Raw genomic sequence first — 19,555 nt, 5'->3', positions numbered from 1 at the left:
AAGATAAATTAAGTGAAAACTTTCAATTATTAGCATGGATTTTACCATTTATCCTTATATTGTGCCATGCCAATTTTAAATGCAAACATAAGAGCATTTGACTCGTGTGGAATCACCGAAATCACACAATTTGTATTTCATAGCTCATACACGCATGTTTTTGTTCTTACAGTCAAAATTGCATAATTCATATTTCATAGCTCATACATGCATGTTTTTGTCCTTAAAATTGAAATTGCACAATTCATCTTTCATAGCTCGTACATACATGTTTTTTTTCTTACCGGAAAAGAGGAAACGCTGCACAAAACTAACTCAACACTGTATTTCCAGCTTACTGATGAGTAAGGAAGTCCCAAAGACAAAAGCAGCTGCGGCTGCCCTGTCTCCTGGTTTCCTTCAGCTTCAGTGGCTGGCGAGTACAGGGAAGTAGTCAGGGGAGAAAGCACGGTAGAGTTCCCTGTCGTTCTTGTTCCTTAGAATGCCACTGCCTTCCTGGTTCCAATGGGAAGCGTGGTCTTTGGTTTCCTCAGATGCAGGCATACCATGCTTACCTTAGGTTCACTTAGAATCCACCAGAATTCTAGACTCAAGGGGCATCGCAAACACGACTGCGCGAGTGGAGGGGCAAGGAGCAGTGCGCCTGCGTATTGCTCCTATCTCCTCTTCTCACGCACATGCTTTGTTGTCCCATTGGATTTCACTTACAGAAAGAAGTTCAAAGATAAAATTTTTAAGGATTTCAAGATGGCAACAGCAGGACGCTAAACCAAGCACGGGGTCTTTCTCTGTGCACAGTTCTCAGGCCAGTGAAGCCCACCAGGGTGCTATGTTCTATTTTTTTAGATTATTCCATTTCATTTAAAAATGCTAGTTGCAACCCATGAAACTGATGTCACAATCTGTGAGTAGAAATCACACTGGTAAAGTTAAAAGTGTGGACTCTGGACTCAGATTGCTGTATATGAACTTGAGAGCATCTCAGTTATAGTTACATCTATGTGTAAAATATAGAAAAGAGCAATTACTCATAAAGTTTTTTTTTTAAGAGTTGTGTCATTTGTTTCTTACCACCCCCTTCTTGCTTGCATTTTGCTGTGTCTGTTTGTTGTGTGCTGGTCGTCTTTTTAGGAGGCATGGGGAACTGAACCCGGGACCTCCTATGTGTGGGGAAGGCACCTAATCGCTGGAGCCACCTCTGCTCCCTGCTTTATTGTGTCTCATTATGTTTTCCTCCTTGTGCCTCTTATTACATCATCTTGTTGTGTCACTCACCTTGCCAGCCCATTGCATCAGCTCACTGTCTTGCTCTTCTTTAGGAGGCACCAGAAACTGAACCTAGGACCTCCCGTGTGGTAGGCAGGAGTTCAGTCGCTTGAGCCACATCTGCTTCCCCATAAAGTTTTTATGGGAATTAAATGAGCTAATACATGTAACATGGTTAGAACAATGTTTATCATATAATAAACATCCAATAAGTATTAGCTAATCATCCTTAGCATTGTTACTATTATTAATTTATGTCTTGCTGTAGATAAAAGCTAAAGAAATGCTTCTTGACTCAATAGCATTTCCAGACATCTTAAATTAGATATTTTCTTAGGTTTACCAATATTTGTATTTTTTCTTATCTGGAAGTACGTGAAATATTATATTAACTGAATGAAAGTTAATTTACATCACACTTCATACAATGGAAATATTTTTAAAATTGTAGTTTAATGAGAAGTCCAAAGTAAGATTACTTTATTTCTTTCCCTCCCCACAGGATTAAAACAAGTGGATAATTAGTATTTTTCAACTATCAGTTAAAGGGAGAAGCAAGGATATCTGAAAAATGCTTTCCTTGAATTTAAGGAACCCAAATTATTACTTAGCAAATGAAATTATTAGATGATCAACTCCCATGGTAGGTTAAAAAGCTAGAGGAGAATGTTTTCTGTCTTTGCTAAAATACAGCATCCATGCATTTCTGTTAGAGATATAGACGAAACTGACAGGTTATCACGCCACATAAAAAGAGCACAGTACCCGGTGGCTGCTTAATACTCCCTGTTTGAACAGTAAACCAAAATGGGAAGAATGCTGGCTGATTTGTTTTGAACTTTCTACTTTGATAATTTTGTTATAAATAATATTAATTCATATCTTATTTGTCTGCTTCCTGTCATTAATTGAGGCTCTTGAGAGCTCTTTTTCCCATTGATGTTTGGCATTTTAGTTTTAACTGGTCTCTCAGGTTTGGTACTAAATTGGTGTATTTTATATCCAAATGTCTACATCAGTTGCTGATATCTGGGCTTATTTGTGGTTAGGTGATCAACTTAAAATGGAGTCTAAAGGAATTATTTAAATGGTCTTATCTCAGGCTATTTTGAATAAAGGTTTGAATATGGTAGATGTTGCTCAGAAAATTTTATGAAAAAAATTGTTTTTAACTGGCATTTAGTGTCAGCAGTTCCTTGAATTGTAGTATTTATGCATAGCCGAAGGAGATATGCTAATCTGAGAATGTTGTTAACTTCCATTTTAAGATAGAAGATTAGCTACCAAAGTTATATTTTTACCAAGATATCTACTGTGATAAAAATGTATCATCCTCTTCAAAAATTACTATGGAGCAGATAGAAACACCTGCTAAGCATTCAGAAGAACTTGCTTTGTCTAAAGCATATAGAAGTATACTGATCTGTGGAACGCTGAAATGATTAAATTGAGAACGCCCTCACTCAGATTGTTTTTTGTTTTTTTTTAAATTTGTTTTTGTTTTTGTTTTTTAAAGATTTATTTATTTAATCCCCCCACCCCCACCCCGGTTGTCTGTTCTCTGTGTCTATTTGCTGCGTCTTGTTTCTTTGTCCGCTTCTGTTGTCGTCAGCGGCACGGGAAGTGTGGGCGGCGCCATTCCTGGGCAGGCCGCACCTTCTTTCGCGCTGGGCGGCTCTCCTCACGGGGCGCACTCCCTGCGCGTGGGGCTCCCCTATGTGGGGACACCCCTGCGTGGCAGGGCACTCCTTGTGCGCATCAGCACTGCGCATGAGCCAGCACCACATGGGTCAAGGAGGCCCGGGGCTTGAACCGCGGACCTCCCATGTGGTAGACGGACGCCCTAACCACTGGACCAAGTCCGTTTCCCTGGTTTTTTTTTAAAGATTTATCGTTTTCCTCACTCAGATTTAATGAACAATTCAGGCATGTTACCCATGCCAATTATATTTGGTAAGAAAGACCCCAGTCCCTTTATTGTAAGTGGCTGATGCGCACTTGGTCACTTTACTCTGAGTGAGGACTGCAGCTCATAAAACCCCTAGCACCGAATCAGGATTAGACCTACCCCAAAAGGGCTCGATTCTTACTCTCTACTACAGTAGTATTGGCGTTGCTAAGCGTCTTGCTGCTAGTGGTTGAAAGTCTTTGTTGGCACCTTGGATTATTGAAGCTGTGTTTTCAGTAATAGTTGGGATTAGTAACCGATGTTCAGAAGTGCACACCCTGTATCCTCATCTCAGAACTTCATCCTCAATAACAGGCTTGTATTTCCACCCGCTTACTGGACATGGCTATCAGGATGCATCAGAATCAGAACTGAGCCACTCCCTTCATACCAACTCGTTCTCTTCCTTCCCTTGTCTGCCAGTCTTGGTGGCTATCACTGCTTGCCCCTTCGACGCAAACCTTAGGGTCCTCCTTGAGCTCTTCATCTCCCTCACCTTCCACATCCACCAGTCAGGGGCTCCTGCCGATCCCACCTTCGTGTCCCCCCCGTCCTTCTCTCTGCCCGCGCCTCTCCAGCCCGTCATTCCATGCTGCTGCTCTCAGCCCACTCCTTTGACCGGTCTATGCTGCAGACTACCCCACTGCCCCCCTTCTGTAATCTTGCCTTTTTTCCTACAGCGTGACCCACATTCCAGGCTTGCCCTCCTGCAGGCTCGGCTTGTCTCCGCCCTCTGACTTGGCATCTCGGCCTCAGCAGTGTTGTCCTGGGCTGCCTTGGGTCATCTTCCCTAGCTTCCTTCTCCATGTCCTCGCGGCGGGTCCCCCCTCCACCTGCCCAGGCAGCCCGATTTCCAGGGCCCGGCTCCGTGCTCAAGGCCCTTCAGTCACTCATCATCATCTCCAGGCTCAGGTTCATGCTCTTGGTCACAGCAGGCAGGGTTTTCTGACTCAGTCTCGTCTGCACCTGCCGCCCTCCTGCCCCGTCATCTTGATGTGGCCCCTGCCGATCGCCTGCAGCTCCTGGAAGACACCAAGCCTGGACATGCGCTGAGCTTTTGGCCCGGAGGCCCCTTCCTCGTTCTTCCCTCGCTGAGCTTCCTGCCCTCGGAAGCTCCTTTGACTGCCCTCCTCTTCCATTCCCATTTCCCACTTCTGTGCACTCCCCAGCAGCTTGTGTACATCGTTCTGTGCCGCCGGGCTCCACGTTTAACCCCCTGTAGATTATAAGCCTCCTGTGGCCAGTGTCTTATTCGTCTTTCCACGCTGAGACCCATGAAACGCTTGTATGGGATATTAAATGCACAAATCAAAAATTGAGGGTTTTGAAAGAGCGTTATGTGAAAATGTTCTGAAATGAACTAATGACAGCCCGACTGTGGGATGAAGCTGAGAACCGCTGATGTGCACTTTGCATGGATTTGCAAGGCAGGGAACCGTGCAACACAGTGAGCCCCGTGGTGGGTGACGGGCTGTGGTTAACAGTACGACTGGAGAATGTTCTCTCAGGAAGTGTAACAAGGGCACAGTACTAATACATGGTGTTAATAACGGGATGGTTTGTGGGAAAATACACCAAATATAAGCTATGGAGTATAGATAGTAATATTGGGACGATGTTCTTTCATCATTTTTAACAAATGTGTCACAACAATGTAAGGTGTTGGTGGGATGATATATGGAATCCCATATGAAATGCATGATTGTTTTGTAAACTCACAACTTCTTTAATAATAAAAAAAAGAGCATCATGTTTCTGTTATATGCAAATACTCTATTTGTTACCACGATAAACTTTCTGGAATAGAGAAACATTGCTAGCTCTTTTATAGACTGGAATGTGCAAGGGAATTTAGAGGTAGTTGGCCCAGCTAGAATAAAGAACCTGAATCATGAATTTTAGGCCACTTTCAAGTAACTGCAAGCCACTGGGGTGGTACAATTCAATTATTTTGATGAGTTTGCAGAGTACTTTTTATAAGGATACAAAATTAGAAATATAAAAGTAGAACTGTATATACTTGTTGGTTTAGGTAAACCTGCTCAGAGGTATTTTATTATTCTCAGTCTCACATATCTCGTATAGACTTTGAAATTATATCAAAGATTTATGCAGGTATTAAAATAAGTAGGAGTCATGAATTATACATTTTACAAATATGTGCTTTACTCATTGTACTCTGAATATTTCTGATTCTGATGAAAATCTAAAACATCTGTATCTAAAAAGAATAAAGTGGAAATGTTGGGATAAGAACAAAATTACCCATGATCTGAGGAAATCAATGATAATAATCCCGCTTTTGCTTTTCCTCTATACTTAGAAAATTTTGTTACACCCATTTGAAGTCAAGGTGAAATCCCATAGTGGTTAATACCAATTCTCTGCAAAGAGTTAATAGTTAAATTTATATTTCAAATGCATAACAGACTATATTTAATGCCCTGGAGTGGGAGAGAGTAGGAATAGAAAGAAGCCAAATATTTTAAACTGCAGTGAAGTGTATGGGTAAAATTATTTTCAGGTAATCTAAATTGCCAATTGTTATAGTCTTGATTCTGTAGCATTTGCACATTTGAGTTTATGGGCCTGCATGAAAACAGATGATGGAAATTAGTGATTAAAGAACATTTGGGTTATATCACTTTATTAAATTAGATGCACTTAAAATGTTAGCTGTCATTTGATTAATTTTTCATTCTTCCTAATGATAATATACAAGTTATAACAAGGATCAGATTTGGGCTGGCTGAGATCCTTTCATAAGCAAGTGTTTCTTAGAGAAATGTGAATTTTCTCTTCCTCTCTTGCTCACAACTTGCTAAACTTCATAAAGACTGCTTCATATTGGGTCAGCTTTTGGAAGTGCTTTCTTTAATTTTCAATGAGATGTTGTGTTGACAAAAATCTGTTTCTGTGAAGAGTTATATTAGAAATCCAACATGTTTTCGTATATGAATGTAGACCACATTAATGTTAAGCTAATGAAAATCATTTTTATATCACCTTCTTACCAACTTTAATTTTAATTCTGCCTCTGGTGACTGATATGACCCATATAATGAGTAGATGATTTTTTTTTGTATGGTAAATAGATCTACATTTTTCTCCTTCATAGAATATTATCTAATATACACAAAGCCAGAAACTGCTTGTTACCCACATTTTTCTAGTAATCCACTGGATTTAATGAATTACCTTAAAATCTTGTTTTAAATTTGAATTAACATTTTTATGAGGCTGTCTCAGAAGTAAATCATAGCAAAATGTTGATAGTCACATTAAACTTTCTTGCTTACCTATGGAGCCTCTGGTTAATAGATATCTAAGATTTCCATAAAATATTCAGAATGTGCGTTATTATATATTTTCTTATTTGTCCTACTTAAGCTCAGTCAGTTTCAGACATTAAGTACCTTAAAATATGTCTTACAAAAAATACAAAAATATGGCTTGCAGTGCTACTTTAAATTTTTTTTTTAAGAATCTAGTGAGAATGTATTTTTTAAAAAGATTGGTGGGCTTGAATACTGGTTATCAACAATTACTTGAAGATGTGTTCATTTATTATTTGTTAACTTCCCTTATTTGAGAACATAAAATTGTGGTATTGCTCAACTTAAAAAATGGTGCATGTAAAGTAAGAAATGCTTTCATTTCAGCTGTTCTAGTTGCAGAAAGGTTCAAAATACACAAGCATTTACTTCATGTTTCTGTAGGGGAAACAGATTCATATTTATTATGCGCATCACAGTGATGATTTGACTGCCCTACCTCAGCAGCTCTGCTTTCATTTTTTAGGCAATAAAATTCATAAGGGATAAGTGAAAAGTAATCGAGGAGCATTTTTATTTTTGCTAGAGTGTTTGTTATTGCTTTAGTGTGTAATATACACTAAAATGTCTGTTCACGATTCAAAGAAAAAAGATTAGAGCTGAATTTGGCTGTAGTGTGCATCCAAGCATTGAATTTGATCCTTAATAGGGTAATTGAATGCGAGCAGTATTGTGTATCAAATTTATCCTTGCTGTTTGGTTTGTTAGCGAATGGCTTTCATTACAAAGATTTTAGGGGAGGGGGAAACAAAGGAAAATTGAATCCCTTTTCCTTGGGCACACATATGGGTGTCTTGGGGGTGGTGGTGGTGCATTTTGGGGAAGAGATAATGACAGCTGGGGAAGGAAAGAAGGCAGTGGAGTTGCAGCCCTGCCTCAGTAGCAGGTGGGCCGACAGGGCCCTGGCCCAGCAGGTTCTGCAGGTCAGAACAGGGATTTGCAGGGGCTCCTGCATTGATGGTCTCTCTAGGCAGTGATTTCTGGGTACATGGTGTATTAGTTCCCTATTGCTGCTATAACAAATGGCCACCGACATGGCGGCTTGAAACAATACCTCTTATCTTACAATCCTGGAGGTTGGAAGTCTGAAGTGGGTCTCCTTGGGCTAAATGTTGTGGGCAGGGCTGCGTTTCTTCTGGAGACTCAGGAGAATCCATGCCCGAGCCTGTTCTGGCCTCTAAACACTGCCCTCGTCCCTTGGTTGGTGGCCCCTTCCACCTTCAAGCCAGCAGCAGCGGATCAAGTCTTGCTCACGGCACATCGCGGACACTGAGTATCCTGCTCCTCTCGTTCACTGATTACATCCTGCCCACCCGGGTAACCCAGGGTCACCTCCCCACCTAGGGCCACCGGATCAGCAACCTTCATTCCCCTCTGCCATGTGACGTGAAATAGTCACAGTTTCAGGGGATCAGGAGGTGGGTGTCTTGGGGAGCGTTGTTCTGCCTGTTACACATGGCATGATCTGTTGATCTCTGCGTAGGCTGGACTCCAACTTCTTTCTCTTCAATGCTCCTTTTCCCCGGTCTCCCCAACCAAATGCTGTTACTGCCAAGTGTGACCGGGTTGGGGCAAAATCCAAGACCATCACAATGAATCCACTGAACTAGTGGCTTTTACTTGTTGGCTCCTTATGTTCTTTTGCAATGCAGCAAATGTTTTTGAATTGCCTACCCTTCTCAACAAATACCTTGGAGCACTTTCTACCAGCTGAGATTTGTTCGGTGTTGGGGATAGGGCAGTGAACAATATGGGCATGCCACCTGCTCTCTTGTAACATTTTAGAGGAGGCCAACAAACAGAATCAACGAATAAACAAGAAATGTATCAGCTACTAATAAGTGCTAGGCAGGGAATTAAAACAGGGCAGTGTGAGCGACTGGCAAACTAATGGGATTGGAAGGAAGGGCGTTTCCTGAGTGTGAGTGACAGGGAGCAGCCAGTCATGTGTCACAAGGGGAAAGAGCACTTAGGCAGAGTGTAGGAAGTACAAAGCTATAAGGTAGAAATGAAATTTCTTTTGGAGGAACAGAGGCTTGGGGCTTAGTGAGCAAGGGAAAATAGAATGAAATGCGGTTCAAGAGGGAATTCAGTGCCAAATCACCTCTCTATAAGCCGTAGAAAGAAGCTTGGACTCTACGTGTGATGGATTTTTAGGGTGCAAAATGATATTAAATAATTTTATAATCTAGTAAGTTTATACTAGACTATATGTGGAGGATGGATTATAAGAGAGCAAGAATGCAAGAAGAGAATGAATTTGTAGCAATAGCCCACTCAACAGATTATGGTAATTGGACTGAGTTGATAGCAGGGGAGATGGAAATAAATGATTATATTTGGGAGATATTTAAAAGGAGATTGAATTAATGAGGTTTAACAATAGAATGAATATAGAAAGCGGGGATAATTCCATATTATAAAGGAGAATAGATATCAATGATAATTCCCACATTTTGGGATTAAGCGATGGTGCCATTTCCTGTGGGGAACATGGGGCTTGAGGGTGAGAAATCAGAGTTCTATCCGGCCATGTTAAAGCTGAGACGCCTGGTAGACATCCAAGCAGAGATGACAAGTTAGGCATTTAGATGGACAGAAAAGTTTTGGAATCCAAAAAGATGTTGGGGCTGAAGATCTGTTTAAAACCATGGTCCTGATGAGATTATCTAGGGAGTGGAGTTAGAGAAGTTGACCCATGTTGCAGCTCTGGGGTGTCCAATACTTAGAAGCTGTAAGATGAGGAAGGGCTGGCCAAGGAGGCTGAGAAGTGGCAGGTGACGTAGGAGGGAAACGGGGGTGGTGGGGGGGTAGTAATCAACTGTATTAAAAGCTGCTAAGAGATCAAGTAAGATGAAAGCATAAAGCTGATCATTGACCATTGAGATCATTGATAATTTTGACAAGAGCAGTCGCTAGGCGGTGCTGGTATGGAAGAGAGACTAGAAAGTGTGTGGGTGAGGGATGGAGACTGACTTCAGTCAGCGAAGCAGGACAGACTCTATGAGAGCAGGACATTTCAGGACGAAGCAGTATCCTATAATCACTCTACCCAAGAACGTACTGCCTTAGCTATAGGAAGGAAAGTTTGCTTCTATCTGGTGTTGAAGGCATTATTTTTCACACTTACCATATACAATTAACTTTAGAAGAAACCAAATTGTTAAGACTTTAAATAAACAAATAAATCCACGAGTGTGTGAAAATTCCATGAGTACTAATGCTTGTTACAAAGAGGAGTAGAAGAAATCTTGAATATGTGCAGGACTGTTTTTGGTCTGCCAAAAGTTCACAGCTAGGTGGTCTGTGGCAAAAAGAATTACTTATCTGTTGACCCAGGAAATGAGGAAACCCAACTTCTTATAGTTTTTACAAAAACCCTGAAAGACTCTAAAAGTACAGTGTTCCATTGGAGGCTAAATACCCCGGACCTTAGAGAGCACCTGCGCCTAGAGAGTGGTGGTTAGAGGTCTGAAGCTGCTATAGCCATGACTACACAATCATTCCACAAAATTATTGCCATTACGATGTAAATTCACCAATTTCCTATGCAAATTTAAATTAGTAGTAGTAGAGCAACAGTGGTAAGATTTCAGTGTGCTCCACCGGTATTGCCTGTGATGAATCACTTAATGCCTGTGCGGATTTCCTGTGCAATCTGTCCTTGCAAGCGAGTGTTTTAAATTTTCAGTGTTTCACTTGGACTTCTTGCAGGGGTGTTGCTTTTTACTATGGCATTAACAGAGGGGAACATGATCTTATTGTAGTATTCAAACTCTTTTCTGTTGTGGTTTGGATGTTGGTGGCCATCCTTGGGTATTAAAATGATTTTCATCTTCTGGTATAAGGCAGTACACTTTCGGACATTCTCACCGACCCTCTGACCTTGGCCCCCAATGAAGTATGTGCACATACAAATTCTATTACAAATAACCCTTCTAGGCAATGCCAAAAGGTTGGTATTTATGTAATGCTTTATACTGTTAGTTCAGTTTGACAAACATCTTCTCAAAACCTATTACGTGGCCTGAGATACCGCTTGGCACAAGATTTAAAAAGACAGAAGTGACGGTCTGTGCCCGAAGGAGCTTATAATCTAGCAGAGGTAAAAAGTCAGCGTGCTACATGACCAAATGAACTATGTGAGATGACATGGAGCTGAGGTGGGAGTTATTGGTTAAGATGGGTCGGGAGGGTTACCGAGTAAGATCAGAGGCAATTTTCCTAGGGACGTGGCAGCTGAATAGAATCTTGAACCATGCCTAGGATCACAGCGGGCAGCCACGGAGGGTCAGGGGCAGAGGCAGCCAACTGCTCTGTGAGGGCGAAGGCCTGGGGCTGGAGATGGCACTGTGGTACCATCACCTGCAAGCTCTCTGGTGCTGGCTGTGATTTAAGACGCTAGACTGGAGCCACTCCATGGGATGAAAAGGATTTGTGGTAAGGTAGAGGTGAGGGGATGGTCAGTGGAGTTGGAAAGCCAAGTATTCAGGCCGCGGAGAGGAATGGCTCCTCACACAGCCCTTGGCGTCCCTCAGAAGGTAGGATAGGGATGGAGAGAGCTTGCCGGGGCTTCCTCTGAGGTGAGGTGGCGCCAGCCCGGCACCACTAGTGAGGAGGCTGAGGAGTTAGGGGAGCGGCTTGTGTCAAACCCAGGATGCCAGAGCGCCCAGCTCAGGGGAAGTACAGTGAGCAGCTGGGCCGCGTGTGAGGATGGGGTGGCGGGGCGCACCGCGCAGGAAAGGGCACAGCACGTCAGCAAGGGGACCTGAAGCCGCCACTGGCCTTCCCTCTCCACCAGCACTCACCGAGGACTCCTCGTGCTCCGCGCAGCTGCTCAGCCTTGGAAACACGAGCTCTCCTAAGGCAGTCAAGGAGCTACAGGACGTGAGTGTGAGTGCCGAGGGGCACAGAGCCCCGTCTCTGGGCTATCACCCCGTGACATCATAAGCCCTGAAAGAACAGCCATTTCCTGTTTCCCAGAGTGTCGATGAGATCATAGGCCTTCATGTATATTTACCAACCAATAAAATGAAGAAAATGAAGAAAATCTACCTATTCCTTTAAAATTCCTATTTTTTACTACACCGTCTCGTCCATTAATTACAGCACAATACCTCCACACGTAGCCATCCATTACGTTTTCAAGTGACTTTTAACGGCTTTAGAAATGCTCATGATATCTCAGAGGGAAAAAAGACTTTAAAAATGATGCGTGTTTGTGTGTAGGTATCGTGAGAGTGTAAGTGTAAGTGTGTGTGTGTGTAAGGGGGGAGGGAGAGATGGAGAGAGTGCACGAGCGAGCTGGAGGCAGAGGTGATGATCCTGATGGCAGTCATCTCTGGGACAGGGGTTAGAAGGATATCTGTTTTCTTCATTTTCCGAATTTTCTAAAATGCATATGCATTAAATTTATAATCAGAAAAATGTTACTTTGAAAATTGTTTTCTTTTGAAAGTTCATGTTATCTTAATTTCATATTACATTTATACTAGATATCAAAACCGTAATTGTCTTTCCTCTATGACAAATAACTTTCCAGTGTTCCTCCTCTTTTTGCCCGTTTATTCCCATGAATTTCTTTCTGACCTTCATTTCTTGCTGCTAGAGCAGATGGCGTACATAGCTCGATCCACTGATGAACTAAGCCCCCCACCCCCCAGCAGACGCTTTTATCTTTGAATTCTCGTGTCACTGTACACACCGTTGAGCATTGTCAGCTTGTCTGCTTGCTGTTTATATTCTTATGGTTGCCGTTTTCCATTCCAGGGCCCTTTCAATTTTGTTTTATTTGTTATTATTGATCTTATTCTTCTTTCCGGGTAAATGTTTATTTCAAAACAGATTTCAAAGCATTCATAGCTCGGTTGGGTACTAGAGCTAAACATTCCATCGAATGTGAGTATTAAGAATAGATTCCTTTTGTATCTGTAGGTTTCTCTATTCTCTTTGTAAGCAAGTACAACACTTGTTACCAAATGTCATCCAAAAATTCACGTGCTTAGGTCCGAACCCTAGTCCACTGAGTCCAGCATCTGTCTCTGAAGATGGACCCGGGGGGAGTTTTGTGGGTGAGCATGATTCAGAAGGTAGACAGGAATGTCAAACGTACCTAATTCCCCTTCTTACCCCATTTTGAGATAACATTTGATAACTTGTCTCACCCCTTGTTTGAAATTATTTTAATTCCGTCTCTGCAAATTCTGAGTTACAAACCGCACGTGCTTTTTATAAAGCAGATATTACTGCTCTTTTTGTTTTTGCCATTATTTCCTTGAGTTCCAAGTTCCAAAATTTGATGTAAGAGATGAGTATCGGCTTTTGCAGTCCCCATTGACTGCAGATGCATAGATTTGGGTTACTCGTGCTTGTTTATCCTCATTTAGGACAGAAGGGTTGTAACCTGTTTTCCTAGCCCCCAATTTTCCATCGGCCTTGCCTGTTCTTTTCTTAGCCCAGGGGTTGCCTCATTGAGTGCGTGGCCAAGTGCTCGCACTCTTACTCCAGGCCTGCAAATGTGAGAACACGGCCCTGCCCCCTGCTTTGCTTTCCGTGTGGCCGCGATGGCATTTTGGACCCTTGTGCTCAGTTGTGAGGGATGATGGAGGTAGACTGTAGCCCTCCAACATGCGGCGCCACGTGCTTGGGGGCGGTTGGCGATAGAGAAGATCCCAAACAACTTCCGGCACTGAACTCCTCCGGTAACGATCTTTTCCTGTCTCCTGCATGTATCTTTTCAACTTACATACACACGGAACATAATTTAGCCCAGCAAAGTCTAGTGAATACAAGTTTACTTTAGCTTGAGGAGCATACAGGAGTTGACAAATGGAAAGATTCTGCTGAGTGGTGAGAAAAACCAGTCTTGTAGATAATCCTCAAAATGAATTAACCCATGTGAATTAATCTAACATGCATGATCAGCTCTGAGGGTAGCTCTGTTGGCGCTGATTCCTAAAAAGAGTCAAGAACCCAACACCCAGTCAGGAGTTACAAAGAGAGTCCATAAAAAGGAAAACAGTGTCTGTAGGGAAAAACAAAAAGTCTTGAGTTTGGTTCCCTCCCTCTTTTCCTCCCTCCCTCTTTTTCTCTTGATCGCTCCATCCCTTTTGTTCACCTTGCTGCATCTTCTCAGCCTACATTCTTACATCTTCTCTGAAATAGCCCATTAACTAGTATAGTGTACTTACCTCAGTTTGCCCTGGTAGTGGTTTACGTATCTGTTTCCTCAGCCACCTCAGGGAAGAAACTACATCTCATTCGTGCCTCAGGATGTCACTGCGGTGCATGCCGTGGCTTACACATATTCGGTTACCAGGAAATATAAAAACAGATTTTATATTGGACTGATTTCATAACTTTAAAACATAAAGTCTTGTTATGGGAAATGTGCTGAATAATTGCTGTCTGGGAAACAAGCTGCCGTTAGTGAAATAGAGGGGATTTTAAGGCAAAAGATAAAAACATGTTTTCTAGATTGTAAGGGTATTCAAATACTGCAATAGATTATCAGAGAAGGAGGTAAAATCTCCATCCCTGGAGATCCTTAAAAATTAGAGGAAACATCTGTAGGAATGGTTTAAGCATTAAACCTGTCTGGAGGCAAGTAGATGGACGAAATGACAAATGGTCCCACGATTGCGTGATTACTTAGCTTGAAGAAGAGAAGGCTGAGGAAGACGTTACAACTATCGCACATAAGGAAAAAGGCTATTATTGCTTAGAGTATGGACAAACTTCACCTAAAGTCTTAGAGATTTTGATTACATTTTATAGTTGAGGATTTTAGGTCATAAGTTGTGAAAATCTTTTGGAAATCTGCAAAACAGAAGAGAGATACTGGTCCCTCGGAGATGGGGAAAGTCAGCTCTATGATTTTGTTGCAGTATATTTAGTATATTTCTCCAACTAGGGAGATTATTCCAGTGTGTTATAAGAAGTGTATATTTCACTTCAGTGGTACTGAGGGGATAGGTGTGAAATCCTTCCCATCTCAATACCTGCACATGGTTGTGCTATCACATCAGTAGACGAAGGATTAGGCAGAGCTTTGGACAGGAGTCTTTTCTGCAGGACGACCCCTGTTTTGGCCACTGAATCTTTGCCACTGAGAATGTAGAAGAACTGAGGGGTCCAAAAATCCTGTCCTTAAAAAGGGAACCCAAAACACCTATTAAACAAACAAGAAACCTCCATTAGGTATTCGATTGTAATTTCAACAAGCAGCCACAAGATGTCAGTATTGGATTTTGATTCTCGCTCTGCGTTTGTCTCAACTAATAGATGAAGGCGTTTTCAAAGCTGGAGCGGAGAGGTCTGAAATGCGGGGGGCAGCAGAAGTCCAAGAAGATGAAGATACTCAGGTTGAGATTCCAGTCGATCAGGTAATGCCTTTGAAAAACACGTATAAGCCGATTCCTACTGTTGTGGTTTTAAGTTTTGTGCTCACTGCTCCATGCCATTCCTGCATGTCTGTTAGTTGAACACTCAGGTGCTATGTGGCTGACGATCTGAAAGACAAAACACCTTTTAGTTCTCCCTAGTTTTCCTAGAAAGAACAACCATTTAGACTGTCGTCTTTAATCATGGAAGATGGTACCTTTAATAAAAAACCTTGAAAAGCAAGATGGGATGGAGTTAGGTATGAGAGACAAAGGGGGAAAGTTTGATACAGTAAAGAGGATGGGCTTGGGGTCTTTATCTGGAAAATAAGTCCTTTTCTTATTCGAAAAAAAAATTTTTTTAAATGCCATGATATTCTCTCCTTTAGTCCTTAAAATGGTTGTGGTCCGAATCTGTTTTTCATAAGGAATTGCTTCTCTAAATGCAACACAAGTATTGGCTATGTGTATATGGATTTTCTTCTTTAGGCCAGTAGTACAATGCTAACATGTGCTTGTAACAGGGATTGAGTGGAGTTAATTCTGGTTAAATAATACAAGAAATAAAAGTCACATGCTTTTTACTACAATTCAACAGTGTTTCTTACCATCCTAAGTGAAGGGTTGAAATTTAGAGGAGGAGGGGGCAATCATAATCCCAGGCTCAGGGGAATGGGGAGGAGGCTTGAGGAATTGCCGCTTGTCCTCTCCCTATTATATGATATTTCCTTTTCAAAAAGTAAATTTCACAATCCAGCAAATTCCACAGATGCTCTTCTCAATTATATTTGTCTTAACAGCGAGGCATTGAAATTGCTGCTTGATTATCCCACAGGCATTTTCTGCCAGCATCACCTTCCTGATGAAAAACCTAACATGTTAAAATCACACAGATTTCAAAAATCCAATTTATTATCCAGGATTAGCCATAGCTAATCATTTTTCGTAAACTCCCGTTGTAGATATTTTTTCTCAAGGGAAAATGGAATTTTAAGTCTTCTGTGAACCTATAGTAATTATATTTTTAGACAAGGAAGGGTAATCATCATGTATATATAATACCTAATAGCTTCAGAAACCAAGACTAATTTATATTCCAAAGTCAAAATGCCAAATATCAAGAGAAAATCATAGCATTATTAACAAAAGAGTAATCTCTTGGTTAATCACTGATTTAACAAATTGCACAATCTGTGATGGGTGTTTCTTTATGGATAAATTTGATGGTCACAAGGAAAAGGAGTTGGGAGGGAGACTTGATCTCTGGTAATACTTGAACAGCCTTGGATAAGGGGCCTGCACAGCTTGATTTTTCATTCTGCTTGAGAGTGCTAGCTTATTAAAATGCAGCTACACAAGAGAGAATGATTAATTGGACTGGTAAAAGCTGGGCAAAATCAACAAATTGATGTCAGATTGAAGGAAATAAAACCAGGTAACGAAAGGTCAGAATTACTTTCTTTGTTGACCCTACTGGTGATGGAGTTTGGATTGTCTAGCTCAGTTGGTTTGCATGAGGCACCCATGAAGGCAGGTCTTGGAGTAATTTTCTTTATGATCTAGTGACCTTTTTGTTATAAATATTGTGAAGAACTAAGTGAGAATGTGGAGAAATTAGCATAATACCTATCACCTCCATTGTAGTAAGAACCACCCCAAGGATCTGTCCTAATGGTGATCTTCATTAAACAATTATTCCCATTCACTAAGTGTCTGTTGAGTGCCCGACACTGTGCTAGGCACTTTGAGCACATACAGTTATGCTGGTAACCCTGTGATAGAGGTCTTATCACCCCATTGTATATTTAGAAAAAAAATAAGCTCAAATGGGTGAAATAACTTGCCTAAGGTTACTTGCTGAGTAGAGGAGATGGGATTTTTACTCGGGTCAAAGCAGAAGAGTGATCTGAGGGGAGAGTATTAAGTGTAAAAAAGCCAGCTGGTTATTAGCCTAGGGAGGGAAAAAGAGATCCTGCAAAAGAAATGAAACATAGCCATAGTATACTACATGGCTCAGCTGTAAATAACACACTCATTCTCAGGCAGTACCTGGTTAACCTCTTTGAACTGGTTCCCTTCATTTAAATGATTCAAGTTGTAATTTCAGTCCAAGGACCATGTAGAAGAGAATGTGTATGTGTGTGTGTAAATAGCACACACAAAGCGGTCAAGTAATTTATCTATGCTTGAAGAGCAGATTGAATTTTAGAAGAAAATAATGCTTGAAGGCTCCTGTTGGGACAGTTCTCCAGACCTCTTGTGCTTCTGCACATCTCGTGCCCTTCGTTCAGACCATCCTTTTAAGGACATTTGTGTAGTGAATAGCCTTGGAAGACAGAGCCCGTGATCTCCTTTGGAACACACGTTCTCAACGGGGAGCAACTTTGCCTCCATGGGGACATTTAGCAATGTCTGCAGACATTTTCGGTCATCATAGCATGGAATTTAGTGGATTTACAGGAATGCTGCCCAATACCTTGCAGTGCACAGGATCGCCTCCCACGACAAAGCACTGTCCAGCCCCAAATGTCGGTAGTGCTGAGACTGAGAACACAAGGGCCAGGGCTGTCCACTGTCCAGTGTGATAAAGACGGTGTCTCTATGTGGAACGAAGGTCGGGTAGGTCGACTTCCCATTATAAAGGAGCAGAATTCCTAGGCTTGGCTCTTCCCCTTTGCGTGGCCTGTGGGAATCAGCCCTTGGGGAGTAGGCGCAAATCCTGCTGCTATAGCTGAGAGTATTAGAGTCCTTTCTCTCTGATCCAGTAGACTCGTGTTTTCTGCCAGCATCTGTGAAGCTGCGGCAGACTTGTTTGTTTGCGGGCAAGTAGGGTAAAATTTCAGACCTTGCACAGTTCTTTGACATGTGTTTGAATGTATGACTACACGCCGTCAGGCAGTGCGGAATAACAACAGCTAAGAAAGAGGCAGAACTCTGCCCCACGGCCCAGACTCTCCCTGCGTTAGAGAGAAGTTAATGATCAGAGCTCTCGGACTACTTCCAAATTCAAGGGGAAACAGAAGGATGTTCATGTTCCTTTACCTTTCTTAGGGGAGAGTTGAGGTCTTAGGAGAAAAAGCACTGGAGCCAAAGCCTGATTTCCAGGTTCCTACCCGGCATTGACCACCCTGCGACTCTTAGAAGACAATGCTCCAAGCTCCATTGAGAAAATGATGCTTTTCTAAAGCTGTAGAGGCAAGAAATAAGGCTGCTCCATTTCTTTCAGCAAACTGCCCCAAGGAAGCATCAGGCAAGAGAATCCGGCATCTCAGAAACACGGGCAAAGAAATGCTATTAGCAATTATTTTGCTCCGTTGGACAGAAGAGAACAGAAGATGGTGACAGTTAAAATCTGCAACTTTAGAGTGGTTTTGCATTGTTGTCTTATAGCTTTTCCCATCGTGGTTAGTTGGTTCTGAGTAGTAAAATAATAAGTGCAGAATGTTTTTATGCTAAGTAGTTATCATTAAATAACATTTAACCCAGCGTCAACATTAAAGCAATGGAAGCAGCTTTTTGTTTTTCCTTTAGGAGAGGTTGCAGTTTATTCTATTTTCTGATCTATGTATTTGAAATTTACTTTTAAATAATCAAAGTTGTACATGTAATATTTTAAAAAGTCAACAAGGATAATAATAAAAATAAAAGGCACCTGCCCTAGTCCCTCAGTTCTGTTCCTGCTTCTCAGAGGTAACCGATGTGAACGGTTAAGCCATGTCCCATGGAATACAGAGCCATGTTTCTAAGCCATTCCTTCCTTCCTGTCTCCAGTTTTAGCTACTGAGATTGCGGTCATGGTTTACTTGGCTTTTTTTTTTCGATTCTTTGAGAGACATAAAAATAACGGAGATCCTTTTAATCGGTGGCATCTCAGATATGGCAACATGCTTATTTCTTGATTTTATTCTTCAAATTTAGATGCTATTTATTAACTTACTATCTAATGACTATGGAAAATGATTATTTAGATTTCTTAACAGTTCCCCTGCCCCATTAAGGCCACATGCTCACAAATAAATGTAATATAGTTTTATAATAAATTTTTGCTAAATCGATTATTTGCTCTTTCCATTATTTTCAGTAAGTACTGTTCTTAGCTGAGTCATATAGTGAACTCTAGGTTCTTTTCTTGTGCAATCCTGTTTTTCCTCCTTCCTAGGTTAGTAACTACCAATTCCCCGCCCCCTTCATTTGCGTAGTTTCCTGTGTACCTGTTAACTCAGCCATCCCCAAAGTCTGCTGGCGCTGTTAATCCCTCCACACATTCAGACACATCCAATGGCCTCTCAGCTTCTCAAGTTCTCCAGACTTCTGCCTCTAGATCTGATTTCCGTGGTATTTTTCCTTCACCGTTACTTCCTTTGTTCTCCAGCGTTGGCCCCCATTTCCTGAATTCCCTGCCATGCCGTCTTCGTTCTTGATGACACTTCTTTTCTCACGGAGTGCACCTCTGGTAGCCTCTTTTTTTTTTTTTAATTTATTTCTCTCCCCTTCCCGCCACCCCCCCCAGTTGTCTGCTCTCTGTGTCCATTTGCTGTGTGCTCTTCTGTGACCGCTTCTATCCTTATCAGCGGCATCAGGAATCTGTGTCCCTTTTTGTTGTGTCATCTTGCTGTGTCAGCTCT

The 19,555-nt window shown here is 41.8% G+C and overlaps 1 protein-coding gene across 1 annotated transcript in view; it reads left to right on the top strand.

Annotated features, from left to right (window-relative positions):
- DCDC2 (doublecortin domain containing 2) overlaps nt 1-19,555 on the top strand; it is a 188,265-nt gene that overhangs the window by 136,348 nt on the left and 32,362 nt on the right. The window contains exon 8 of the mRNA XM_004462055.4: nt 14,833-14,933. Within this exon, the coding sequence (XP_004462112.1) occupies nt 14,833-14,933 (101 nt within the window). The remainder of the gene's footprint in view (nt 1-14,832; nt 14,934-19,555) is intronic.

Source organism: Dasypus novemcinctus, chromosome 22, assembly GCF_030445035.2.
Source record: "Dasypus novemcinctus isolate mDasNov1 chromosome 22, mDasNov1.1.hap2, whole genome shotgun sequence".
Classification (NCBI taxonomy): domain Eukaryota; kingdom Metazoa; phylum Chordata; class Mammalia; order Cingulata; family Dasypodidae; genus Dasypus; species Dasypus novemcinctus.
This window is presented reverse-complemented; position numbering and strand designations above follow the sequence as displayed.